At 36.3% G+C, this 13,869-nt stretch overlaps 1 protein-coding gene across 1 annotated transcript; it reads left to right on the top strand.

Moving 5' to 3' along the window:
* The first annotated feature begins 3,815 nt into the window (after positions 1-3,815).
* Positions 3,816-4,868, top strand: GPR148 (G protein-coupled receptor 148). Its single transcript, XM_032225642.1, has one exon. The coding sequence runs from the start codon at positions 3,816-3,818 to the stop codon at positions 4,866-4,868; it is 1,053 nt and encodes a 350-aa protein (XP_032081533.1).
* The last annotated feature ends 9,001 nt before the right edge of the window (positions 4,869-13,869 follow it).

Here is a 13,869-nt window from a genome sequence, read left to right as displayed (position 1 = left end):
GCTAATTATCCCACCTTGGACTTATTTGGCAGAGATAAGGAATAGGTGCAAATTTCGTTATATTTTTCATAATAAAACTAAACATTTCCCCCTCTTCTTTTTATTTTTTTATTTTTTTTTATTTTTAATTTTCAAAACAAACATCCTTCTTTACATGCTGTAGAAAGTGTATCAGTTGGTTACAAAAAGACTTTCATGCATCTCTTCCACAGTCAACAAACATAATTCATATTAACTCAAGTATTTTAACTCAGATATTTATTCATATTACCATCATCATATCTCCATTTTCATTTGACTATAATTATTTAAATGTCCTTCATTATAAAATATACCAAGATTTAATAAATAACCACATACTGGCCTTTCATTTACTATTTCTAAAATCCTCCATTGACACTGAATCCTTATGTTTAGCTATTCTAGCTAAACATCCATAATATTTAATAACAAAATTTTCTAATCCTCCTTTCCAAATCACTGTTTACAATTTACATCCAGTTTCCTTATGTTATACCCATATCTATATATACATTGTTATACTTATTCCTCCTTTATTTAACTATATCCTGTATCATAACATTTCCCCCCTAATAATCAAAGCTTTAACTGTATCTAACTTAATTCTTTTTATTAACCTTTATATATAATACAAAGGGATTTCTAATCTTCCTTTCATGGGTACCATTCAATATTCATATCTAATTATTACTCATCATGACACTATACATTGTATACAATAGTAACATTATCAATTATTTATTTGACTATATCTATTGTCACTAAATTCACTAAGTTTAACTAGTTTTAAATTATACTCTCCCATCAACCTGTATCTTTCCAGTAGCAAAACAGTCTCATATCTTCTGCCATTTGTGGTGTCAGTCCTCTAATCATCTCCTTAATCAACTTTGTATGGACTCCTCTTAGCAACTCCTTGCTTATAAAATCTCTCATGTAATCTCAATGCCCTGTTTCCTTAATCAGCTTATCTTTGATTGTCAGTAGTATTATCAATGATATTGCTAATAAAATTTCTCTCTTTAACTCCATAAATTCTTTTGTTTTTTCTTCTTCTGCATCTTGCCATCTGGGATAAATTTCCCCTCCATTTAGTTCCTCTTTCAGTATTCCACTCTTTCCATTTTCAGAGACAAACCAATCATCATAGATATCAGCAAATTTAATTTCTTTATATTCATTTTCCACTTCAATTTTTTGGGTTTTAACCACCACGTTTTCCACTTGATAAACACCCTCAACTTCTTCATCATATTTTGCTGTTAGGTGCTCTAAGTCTTCCAGCTTCTTCTCTATCCTCTCATATGTAATTGATAGTTTCTATATTTCTGAGAATATCTTTTGCAGACTTAAGGTTTCTTTCTGCTGTTGAAATTGTCCATTATCTCCAGCTAATGAACACAGCTGCTCTGACTTGGAAGGTTAATAAAATTAAGTATAGATTCACAATAAAGTTTTGTTTTCACTTTTCTCTAGTTAAAGATATACTTCAAAGGGATATCTGTATGCTTTCCTTCTTATCACTCTCTATAACCAAGCAGTGAGACCTTGTATTGCCAAGCCAAAATAATCAGTGAGAAAAAAAGAGTGTTTTGTTTCCAATACACAAACCTTCCAGCCTCCGAGTAGCAATGTTATGTTGCAATTTTCCTTGATTCTTTTTGTATCTTTTTTGTATTTCAAGTTTTAAAAAAGTCCAATTCCTAAATGAGTTAGGAGAACACCCACAATAATGAAAGAGAAAAATTTTAGTCCATAGGTTACAGAGAATAATAAAAGAAAAAAAAATAGAAGAAAACTTAATCCATTCATTTTAAAAGGCTTGCATAAATCCCATCCATAAAGATAGCATTTAAAAAGTAAGATAACCCCCTGTCCAAAACCATTCCAAATTAATTATGCCGCTTATTTCTTCTGTTCTCTAATTTAAATTAATTTTAAGTTTTTTATAGGCAGTCTCTTTTTAAAATGGTAAAAGTTCCTCACCAGCTGGAAACACTTTCTCTTTCCGTATCCTTCCATTTTGGACCCACCCCGACTTCATCAGCCTTGACTGGATTTTTTGTCGCCGACTTGAAGAACTTCTCTTGCATCGATCAGGGACTTTGCAATGTCCCTCAGGTCAGCAAGACATATTCTTCCTGTTCACTGTCTCTTCGGGACAGTTTAGGTCCGATTGGACCACCCAGCAGCAAAAGTTTTGGCTGCGGTCTCGGAGCATTGAGACCGCACGTCTGTATCGTTGCGATGTTGGCGCCTCCTCCCCCCCTCTTCTTTTTCTTTCTCTTCTTTGTTTTTAAGCAAAGCATTGTACAGAATTATTTCTAAATCAGAATTATAGAAATAAAAATAAAAGAATGGTGAATTTAATCTTTTCAATGAGGCCATGTGGTACGGACCAAGAATTGTTTAAATAGCCACTGCTACTGTTTCAACAATAAAGTTTTTCTATATATTTCTAAAACTATTTTACTTTTTTTCTCTGAACATTTGAGGGTTTTTTTAGATTCCTATCCTAAGATAAAGACAGCGAGGTGACATTGGGCCCGTCACTTTCTCTCAGGCCAATTTACCTAATAGGAACTGTTGTGGGGAAAACAGGAGGAGGAAGGTGTGTTGGATATATGCTGCTTCTGAGATATTTGTAAAAGTAATAAAGGTGGGGGGGGAAGGAAGGGAGGAAGGGAGGGAGGGAGGGAAGGAGGAAGGAAGGAAGATTGCTGCTACATGTCGCATTGCTGCTGTAATTATATTTGGGGTACTTTCTTCAAACAGTTTATCTATTTGCATGTATATGTGTGTCTGATTTGAAGATTAGATACTTATTGCCACTGGAAACATGCAAGTTGAGAAATTCCAAAATGAAGCTGTGCAAAGCATAGTTTAGAGCAGTGTTCCCCAATTAGGCAACTTTAAAATGAGTAGACTTCAACTCCCAGAATTCTGGCCGGGAATTTCTGGGCATTAAAAGCCACACATAAGTTCCAACGTTGAGAAAGTATGGCTGGTTGAGAGAAACTCTAGCTCCAAAGTAAATGCATTCAAATGCAACAGAAAGAAAGCTCATGTACATGTTGTACAATGGGAAACAACTCTTTTTCTGCCCTCTTAATGCTTTAGCCATCTTGGCATTAGAATTATTTGAGCGCTTCATCATTGGATAGTCCACTTTGGGATACTTCTGCCCAATTCTTAAGGATTAAATGGAAACGTACGAGTGCAGTCTTCAGAGAATCATATATCGTAAGGATTATGAGGCAGTTATATTTCATGAGCTAATAGCCCAGTTCTTATCGATTACATTGATTTAATACATTTATTGCACTTAAGCATAGCAACCATGTCTTCTGCATCATTTACAACTTGATTACACTGGCATATTTGGAACACACTTTTTTATATCATCACATCTGTTTAATCATGCTAATGGTCCATCTGCTTTTCCTGTGTGATGATGATTCTGTGAAGACAAAAGCTTAATGATGAAGCAACCCATTTATTTCCTCCCTCAAGCGCTTGCTCCTTAGTTCATACTTTTTAAGTCTTGTGAGGAAATTTCTTATATATTACATACGTTATTTTCAGAGAAGGATATTCAGGTTTTACTTTTGAAGTCTCGTAGAATAATATGTGCTTGTCTTCAGATGTTTCGGAGTTGGCTACAAATAGTTTTAAAAACAAACATTTCTACAAAATGTTTGTTACTTGCTTTCACAAATGTGCAACATTAAAGAACTCATTTTGTTGTTATTGAAGAACCCTGAGTTTGTTGGCATTCTGAATTTATTGGAGAAATGAGCTATTCTCTATGTGCATCAGCAAGGATTTTGCACGAGAACATCTCCTTCTTTAGACAATTGCGCTTAAATGATTCCTTCTCTGAGGATAACCCTTCTTTGAAAAGTCTGCAAGAATGGATTGTCTACCCTCCATATTTCAATCTGAAGATGTTTTTGATCCCACCAATAATTTGTCTTCTGGCAGCCATCCTGGTCATTCCTTTCATCTTATTTGTGATTTTTTCTCATGTCAACATACGTCAGGAAACAAGGTACCTTTTGTTGGGCAATGCTTTGCTTAGTGACTTGATGTATTTGCTGCTCTATACTCTGTCTGCGGTTTTCAGTATGTCCACCTTCAACCTCTCAAAAAATGGTTGTATCATGCTGTTGTTTTTGCTAGCAATGACTTACTGTGGAGGCTTATTAACATCTGCAGCAATGGTGCTGGACACTTCTTTGGCCATACTGTGGCCTTTGCATTATATTTCCATTCTGCCTTATTCCCGAGCAAAAAAACTGATTCTGTTCCTATGGATATGCTCTGGGATTTTCCCTGGGATTGTTTTCCTAATACTACACATCACTCAAGACTCTGGGGAATGTCCGGTAGAAAACTGTTCTGTTCCAATAATACTGGCAATGACTTTACAAGGAAACAATGCCATGAAATTCTGCTACATACTCTCCGTGTCTGCTCTTTTTATCTGTCTGACCCTCATTCTTTGTGGTTACATGGTCTTGTATTTTAAAACAAGGCAATCAGGAATATGGAGAAGCATTTTCTCCCGGGCCAGTGTGACATTCCTAATGCATCACATTATCCTATTCTTTCATTTCTCTCCTCTTCTGGCTGTTGTAGTGGAGTCACTCCTTTATGTCAATGATGTAATTGGGCCACAGACAGGAATTTGGGTGTCTATGATAGTTTGTAATGTCCTGATTATTTTGCCCAAGGCTTTGTTGCCTTATCTGTGTGGGCTTCGATACAGAGAAATATCATCATCCCTCAAGTTCTACATCAAATGGAAACGTTCTACAGTAGTAGCTCCTACTACATTTATTTGAGCAAAAACAAGGGCATTAGTGTAACTGTGACCTAAAGCTGTGTTATGCATCTCATAAACTGAAATTATTCATTATTTTATTGATCTGTTGACTAAGTTGTTTGTATTTTTTCCTAATTTGTTCCTAATATCAACATGATGTTGTTATACTAGATGATATTTTGGCTAATAATTTTATTGCTCTGGTTGAAATGTTCTGATGCATGGGTTTACTCTTCAGATAAGAAAATTAGCACCTAAACTGCTAAAATGTCAACCATACCAACCTCATTCTTAGAGTGAATGTTTGTACATTTGACATAAATTCGGGAGTATGATTTTTTTTTCACTAAAAAGGGCTCAGCACTAATGTTTTGTACCAACCAAGTTTTCTCTTTGTTTTGTATAATATACAGCAGAGCCAAAATCTATTCTACAATTTTTTTTGCCTTTCCCGTTTTTTTTTTCTTTCCTGGGGGAAAAAAATCTACATTCCATGGCAATGTTTCTGAGTTTCTTTATTGTTGAAGGTGGGTAACAGCTGGTCCATTTGTTTTATGTTTTATCTTTCCATTTTGCTGGCTGGGGAAAAAAAAACTGCTTAGTAAAAGCAGTTCCCTTATGACCTGTTCCCCTGGGATTTCATGGAAGTGTAGGAAGCCAGACCATTGGAGAAGTGAAAAATAGGAATTAACATCTGCTCCTTGTAACTGTGTGCTCAAGAATACCATGGTCGACCTGAGAAGATTTCTGTAAAGTTCTCTTCTTTTATAGAAAATCTTGAAGCAATTCAATAAGAATAGAACAAATGCAGGATCATTTTTCTGCATGAGATTAATTTTCTATATTTTATATGTCCCATTTCTTTTTATAAACATACATGAGAAAAGATATATTCATCTATCTCAATCTTATTCAGGAATCCATGTTATGGATTTCTGCAATGTGTTGTTCTTTCCAGTTTTTCTGTCACATTTCACTTTAGGGAACAGAGACTTTATTAATCCAGTCTGTCAGGCTAACCCAGCCAGCAGCAGAGCCTGAATTGAGGTTGTTCCCCTTTCTCCAAATCCTAGTTCCTTCCAGTAATGTGGGTTATGCCTGTAGATGTTTTATGGTTAAAGACGGGGAAAGACACATTTGTTCCATACAGTTCCAGTTCAGGAGATATAAAGGTTGAAATCTAAGGCAACTGGAAGCATCAGGTTGGAAAAACAATCTAATCATCTCTGCTTTGAGAGAAGAACTCTAGATTACAATTTTGATGCCTCCATCACTGGCTCAAATCAATAATGAAACTGTGTGGGCAAGAAAATAAACACTTAACAGTACATCCTTCTATCCTTTATGAGACAATTGTGTTGCCTCAGCAACATTTGGAGACATTTTCTACTTAGGAGTGCATCAATAATTTCTGTTGCTATAAAAGGGAGGTTGTAGCCAAATTTACTATTTACGTATGGATATAAACCAGATCCTGCCAGGCACATGTATTGGAAAGACCCTTCCCCCTGACAATGTACTTGCTTTTATTTTAAGAACAGCTTTAAAAGACATCCTTGAAATGAAGAATAGCGGCTAAGCAATATATCTAATACAATCCTCAATACTTATTTGGTAATTTTCTACTGGGTTTCAAATTTTTTTGGAACCTACTCTGTGGATGTGGCCTGCTTTGTGGGAGTGGCTTGCCAGCCATGTGACCAGGTGGGAATGGCTTGCTGGCCATGTGACTGGGTGGGAGTGGCTTGCTGGCCATGTGACTGGGTGGGAGTGGCTTGGCAGTCATGTGACTGGGTGGGAGTGGCCAAGATGATGTCACTGAATTCTTTGCCCCAATGGATGAACGACAATAAGATTAAGTACAAAATCAATAAAAGAGCTACTTACAGAAGGAAAATGACTGTCTTATCAGTCTTCAGTATCACTGACTCCAATGAATGGGCTGCACAAAGAAGACACACAGAAATGAACTCTTTCATTGCATTCACAGCATTGGGATGAAACCAGCACACAAAACAATAAAGACAGCTACTTACAGAGGGAAGATTACTGCCTTGCTGGTCTTCTGCACCACCACCTCACCACCTTGCTCCAATAACTTGCACAAAGGAGAGACACAGAAAGCAAGCTTTTAATTGCATGCACTGCATTAGGATGAAACAAGCACACAAAATAATAGAAAAGGAAAATTACTGTCCTTTTTTGCATCTTCTGCACCATCACCTTACCAAGAAGTTAGTTCAAGAATGAATGTCATAGGTAGATTCCCAGAGCAATACAGATTTCCTTTTTCTGAAATGTAGTTCTCAGTTCCAAAAAACAGGGATATATGAATTAGGTTCAGTACTTAGGTTGGTCCAAGCAGCTATTCAGAAGTTAGTGGTGCAATGGTAAAGCAAGATATTGAATTAAAACCAGAAATATTTTGTTAGCTATTTGAAAAGGAGTACAATATATATTTAATTTTACACATGTTAGCAGCTGTTGGAATTGTGTTTGCACAACAATGGAAAAACAGAGATATGAAAATGAATAAATATTACAATGTGCAGGAATAAATAAACTGACAATTAAAATCAAGGAGGCTTTGAATACTTTTTCACGTGGAATTTGTTTTAGCAATTGCTAACTAACAGAAACAGAAATTAGAAATCCAAAAGTATGAAAAAAACACCAATTATGTAAGGAAAGGTCACTAAAATGTATAAGGAAATATTACTAGATCATTATTAATGCGTAGATAACTGCGGGACATTACACACCCACACCCACACAAACTATGACAGTGCCAGGAAAACACCAAAAAAATAAGAATCCCTCCCCCCAAAAAAGACTGCAAATGAAACCAGTTTTTTCCCTAACCCTAAGGACAGAAAAGACAAAGCCACTGGAATAAATACCATCAAGGCATTGTGGGAAATTATAAAGGACAGTGCCAGGAAGCTCACAGAACCAGCAACCACCTCAGAATTACCTAAACAACCACTAAATCTGGCAAAGCTGCCTTGCAACAACCTGGCCTGCCCATAGAAAAGCAGCCACTTTGAGACACGTAAACCTGGTCTGAACATATTGCATCACAAAGAAAACATTTGTAAAAAGGAATAACATTTCTTGTAGTAAATATATTTTATAAACAATTAAAAAAGAAAATTTCCCTAAAAATAATTTTTAAAAAAGATATTCTATAAATTAAAAAATGCTTAGAAACCATTGTTAAGCATTCCACCAGCAATAATTTATACTGTAACCATTTCAAAGTAGTCCACCCACAATAATTTAAAATGAAACCATTAAAAATATTCCATACACAAAAAATTACAATGAAATGATTTTTAAAAATTCTTTACACAATACATTTTAAAGTATTGAGTATAGAATTTTTAAAAATGGTTTATTTTAATTTATTTTGGATAGAATATCTTTTTTTAAATAGTCTAAGACAATTTAAAAAAAGAATGCACACACAATAAATTGAAGTTAACCATTTAAAAACATTCTATACTCAATACTTTTAAGTAAAACGATTTAGAACAATTCTATACACAATTTTAAAGTATGGAGTATAGAATTTTTTTAAATGATTTATTTTAATTTATTTTGGATAGAATCTTTTTTTAAATAGTCTAAGACAATTTTAAAAAAGAATCCACACACAATAAATTGAAGTAAACCATTTTAAAATATTCTATACTAAACACTTTTAAGTAAAATGATTTTAAAAAATTCTATGCACAATAAATAAAATATTCTTTTAAAAAACATTAAAAAATGAAAGAAAAAAACTTACCAGCAGGCAGAATCAGCAGCTGTCCGATGTGATGGATCCGATGCAATGGATGCAGCAGGGAGCAGGCAGTCAGCAAGGCAGCAGGACAGGTAAACTTACTGGACTGGAGGGACAAGGTTGTTGGTTAGCTAGGTTGTCGGTTAGCTTAGCCAGCCAAGCGAGGCTGGAGAGGGAGGGAGGGAGGGGGGCTTTCAGCCGCGTGATGTATGCCAGCTACCACTTTCGCGAGGGAAGGCCTGAAGACCTTCCCTTGCAAAAGCTAGGCCGCCACCGCCACCCACCCACTTTTGGCCACGTGGCATACGCCTGCTTGCAGCTTTTGCTAGCCTGCTGCCATTGCTGCCCACCCACTTTCAGCCACATGACATATGCCAACTCGCAGATTTTGAATCGCCCCTCCTTGCGCTTAGTTACCTACCTGCTGGAAGGCAAAGTGAAACAAAATGAAATGAAGGGAGGACCCGCTACACTTTTAAACGGGTGTTAGAGGCGGGCAGGTCAACTCCAGTCTGCTCACTGATTGGCTGAACTGCCAATCAGTTAGCGGCAAGCTGGGCTAGTTTAGTGCGGACGGGTGGGGGAGCAAGTGAGCTGCGACGGGATGGCAAAGGCGAGTGAGCGACAGGGCTGGGGCAGGCATTCCGGAAGTTACTTCTGTGTCCATCTGGTAAATCTGGAAATTTACCAGATCGGTAAATTTCACCAACTGGTTCTCCCAAGTTGGTGCGAACCGGCAGAAACCCACCACTGATATAGTATGAGCTTTTCAATAATCTTATCTTTTACTTATTGAGTATATTATATCACATTTTTAAGCTAACAAATCTCCTCCCTCAATGACGCCTATAGTGCAAGAAGAATGAAAACACAGGCAAATCTTTTAGATGGGACACAAGAGTTACAGTTTTCTGCATCTTTTTGGTGCCATGTACTGGTGATCCAGGTATTAGCAGCCAATATGTCATTCATTCTTACTTTGTACCTTAACTGAGCAGGAAGGAAGGAAGTGAGAAAGAGAGTAGCTTGAAACAATGCATCTGCCACAATGGTGGCTTTCAAATCCCGTTCCAACCGGGCATGCGTTCATGCATTGAATGTGCATGCATTCACGCACCTCCGCAATGCTCCAAAAGCACAGAAGCCTTTAAACTCTGGTAAGGAGTTCAGACGGGCAGGTGGGACCTTCGGAGCACAGTACCAGAACGGGATCCGATGCTCCGGGCTGGCTCCAGTATGCCCATACCGGAGTGTACCGTCTGCAACCCACTACTGATCTGCCAGTACCTCTAACGCCCTTCTTAAAGTTCCTGTTGCTGCTACTGAGCCATCCAGAGCAGTAACCAAGGAAGAGTAAAAACAATGGTATTGGCTCGCCTTCCCTTCATCACTCTGCATTACTGTCCCACTCAGGCTTCTACTGAAGTTCTTCCCTCAAGAATATTTTCCATTTCAGAAGTTCCTACTTCTCTGGGACTTCTGGACAGCCAGTTAGAAAAGACCTATGGAAGATTGGTTCGGACACGATCTCTGCAGTGAGACTATTATATGCACAAAGATGGAAAAATATTGAAATACTCACAATAGAGAAATGGATTATGAAGATGATGGAAAGTGTGAAATGACAAAACTGACTTGTTTGATTGAGAATATGACAAGTACTTTTATTAAAGACTAGAAACCTCTTGTGGACTTCTTGCTGAAACTGGAAAAAAATAAACTGGTGGTTTATGGATTTGCTTGTTAGAAAGAGTTGATTTTTAAAAGAAGGAAACTATGATCTTACTTCAAAAGGGGGGCTAGAGATAATAAATTTGTAACTGTTCTGAAGAAATTAGGAAATCATATATATACTGTACTACATTTCACACTTTTCCTTTTTTAATCCTACTTTATATCATTTCAGGTATATCTTTTACTTCTGTAAAAATCTTTAATAAAATATATATACAAAAAAGATGTTCCTATGACTTCCCCTTCCTTAATTGAGGTAGCATAGAGGGTTTTTTTTCTGTTTTAAAACAATTGTGTAGAGTGGAGATATCTAGCAAGAAGCCAGACCTCAAAAAGTGATGGGGTATGGATGCTTCCTAAAAATAGTTCTGCAGAGCACTTGTAGAATATTTTGGAACAATTCAGTTGATTCTTAAAGAGGGGCTGAGTTGGTTGAAGCTTCTAGAGAAAAAAAGGAAACCTCTCAGGTGGTGAAGACTAGAAGCATTCAGTAGCAGGCATTATTCAAAAGTCTTAGATAGTCAGGAACATCCATATCAGACTGGAGGTCCATGATCCAGGTTTTTACAACTAAACCCAATCTAGATTGGATGGTAATTTATATAGCAACAAAATCAATTCTACAAAGTGGCACTCATTTTCTCCATTTCTCCATCCAACTGAGGATGTTGGGCGAAGAATATGTGGTTCTTAGTAAACTGAAATAACAAGGAATAAATAATTTCCAGAGGAAATTAATAGGTTTTAAAAGAAAAAATAATCATTAACTAACTTGCCCTGCCAATGTTGGTAGGGGTGAGGCTTTTCTCCCTGATAATTCCTTGATTAGGATATTGTTTTCTGCTTGATTGTTTGTCCCAGTTCTTTCAGATGAAGGTTAAATAAAATCCTGTTACTAAAACAAACAATTATGGAGGACTGTAGAAATAAATTAAAACAAGTTTTATTTAAAATAAAAATCTTAATAAGAGTACAGATGGAAGAATGGTTTGGGTCTCAAGCAGAGCTTTCATGAGAGGTTACTTTATGCACTATAATAGTGAACTCCAAAGAAGGCATAGGAGAAAACATAAGCTATTTTGGAGGAGATACAAAGAAAGGAAGAACAATTTAACTTTCCAGGGAAGATTAAGTATTTCTCAACAAATTAACAGTGAGAATTATCTATGTTAACAGAAATGGAAATAAAAATGAATGAAAATTAAAACAAAAAAGTTTGCTGTGCAAATATTGGGGATGATAGAAGGGTGGGAGTATATCTGACCCTGGGGGTTAGGATGCTCCAGAGCAGTGGTTCTCAACCTTCCCAATGCCACGACCTTTTAATACAGTTCCTCATGTTGTGGTGACCCCCAACCATAGAGGAGCAGTGTCTTGGTTCCTAAGACCATCAAAAATATGTGTTTTCCGATGGTCTTAGGCAACCCCTGTGAAAGGGACATTTGACCCCCAAAGGGGTCGCAAACCACAGGTTGAGAACAACTGCTCCAGAGGGTGGGAGCCATGCCAGAGAAGGCTCTTCTGGAGCCCAACAGCCAGAGTTCTTTAACTGATGGGATCCACAGTAGGCCTCTCTGCCAATATCAGTGGGGTGGGCTGAACTTAGCAAGACGAGAGTTTATTGGTGACTGGAGACACCTTGTTCATTCTTGCATAAAAGAAAAAAACCCTTAAGATGTATGGTTTTAATGATTTGTAGGATAGATTATAGAAAGGAGAGCATCACGATGTAACTTTAGAAAGGTCACTTTATAACTGTACGGTGTTTATGCTGTTGTAAAAAAAGCAGAAGCCACTTTATCTCTTTTTTTCAAAATTTTCTGTTGCTCTTTTCTTTTTGCATGATTAGTTTTTTTCTTTTTTTCTTTTAATTTGTATTATTCTTGTTTTTAAAGATTTTAATAACATTGTATATTGGGAAAAAATGTGATTATCTGTGACAAAATATAAGTTGGACAAAAAAGAAAAGGGGGCCCAGTGTTGAGAGACAAAAAGAGAGCTCTTGCATAATGTAATTACATTTTGAGCCATGCTCATAATTTTGTTGAAATTGTAATATATTTCTTGGAAATGATGTTGCAATAGGATTTTTGTTTTGTTTTGTTATTATTCAAGGAATTGTTTTGGATGTTTCTTCCTGGAAAGAAAAATTTGACCTAAAAATAGTATAATAGTGCCACCTATTGAGCTTCATGTGAATATGCAATAACAAAAAGAAAATGGTCTTGTATGTGAAGACAAAGCGAGCCACAGACATAAACAATTCATCAATACATTTTATTTGGTTTAATGAAGTGGGGGGGGGGTGTTGAAAAATAAGATCCTATCTTGCTTATGATACCAATGAATAAAAATAAGGTTTCATTAATCCAGGTAAATGGAATAAAGATCACAAGCTTTCCGTAGAAATTGCAAGTGAAAAGAGTTTGCAATTTTGACAGTGTAGAATGTACCTTGATGGTCTTAATGACATTTCTGCATAGTAATTTTTTTCTTAGATTTATTATCGTCTTTCTCTGATAGTGTCTCAAGCAAACTGTTAGCAGGGGGGAAATGGTAGTAGATTAAAAGGACACATAGCTTCCTTTTATATTGCAGCAATTTTTAATTTGACTTAATTTCTATACTTTTCTTACTTCCAGGAAAGCCCAGAGCAATTTACAAGATAAGAATAAAAAATAAAATTCTCAAGTTAAACCATCACAATAAAAACAACTGTGTTTAAAAGCAATAAATATCAATGTTAGAACAAAATATAATGCAGTGTTCTCCTGAGGCAGGCATCCCATAAAGAGAATGGGATAGGACTGGCCGTTCATTCTCTAGGAAAGCTATAGTTTCACAAAGAAATATGGATACTATTCCAGTGGCAGCTTGGTAATCTATAACTTGAGTATCCCAGGAAGACCACTTATACTTGAGTAATGGAAAAGCTGGTTGTCTAGAAGTGCCCTTAATATTTGGGGGAGGAGGCAGTGGTGGGATTCAAATAATTTAACAACTGATTCTCTGCCCTAATGATTTCTTCCAACAATCAGTTCACCAAACTGCTCAGAAACTTAACAACCGGTTCTCCCGAAGTGGTGTGAACTGGCTGAATCCCACCACCGTGTGTGTGTGTGTGTGTGTGTGTGTGTGTGTGTGTGTGTGTGTGTAATCATGGGTTGCTCCAGATGGAGTTATGATGTAAACCAGTGAGGCCATATAATTCCTATCATAAATTGGCAACGCTTTATTACTGCCCCTTTTCATTTATTCTTCCTGTCCCTCTGTCCTTTAATCTTCTGATAAAGAAGCAGGTATGTTTATTTAATTTGTTTTAATCTTTAAAAGATATTTAAATTTTAGGCTATTACCAAATGACAGGAACATCTTAAAATGGCAAATGTTAACTTCAATTCATTTGAAATATTATCACATCTTTCAGCAAAAAAAAAAAAGTAGTGATGCTGACAAAAGAACAATTAAAACAAATATCCAAAGTTGGGAATCACAACTC

Source organism: Thamnophis elegans, chromosome 10 (genome assembly GCF_009769535.1).
Source record: "Thamnophis elegans isolate rThaEle1 chromosome 10, rThaEle1.pri, whole genome shotgun sequence".
NCBI classification, from domain to species: domain Eukaryota; kingdom Metazoa; phylum Chordata; class Lepidosauria; order Squamata; family Colubridae; genus Thamnophis; species Thamnophis elegans.
Note: the sequence above shows the minus strand (reverse complement) of the source record. Positions and strands in the feature narration are given on the sequence as shown.

What these genes read in the sequence shown, in the direction of transcription:
- GPR148 (XM_032225642.1), top strand. Translation starts at nt 3,816, where the DNA reads ATGAGCTATTCTCTATGTGCATCAGCAAGGATTTTGCACGAGAACATC.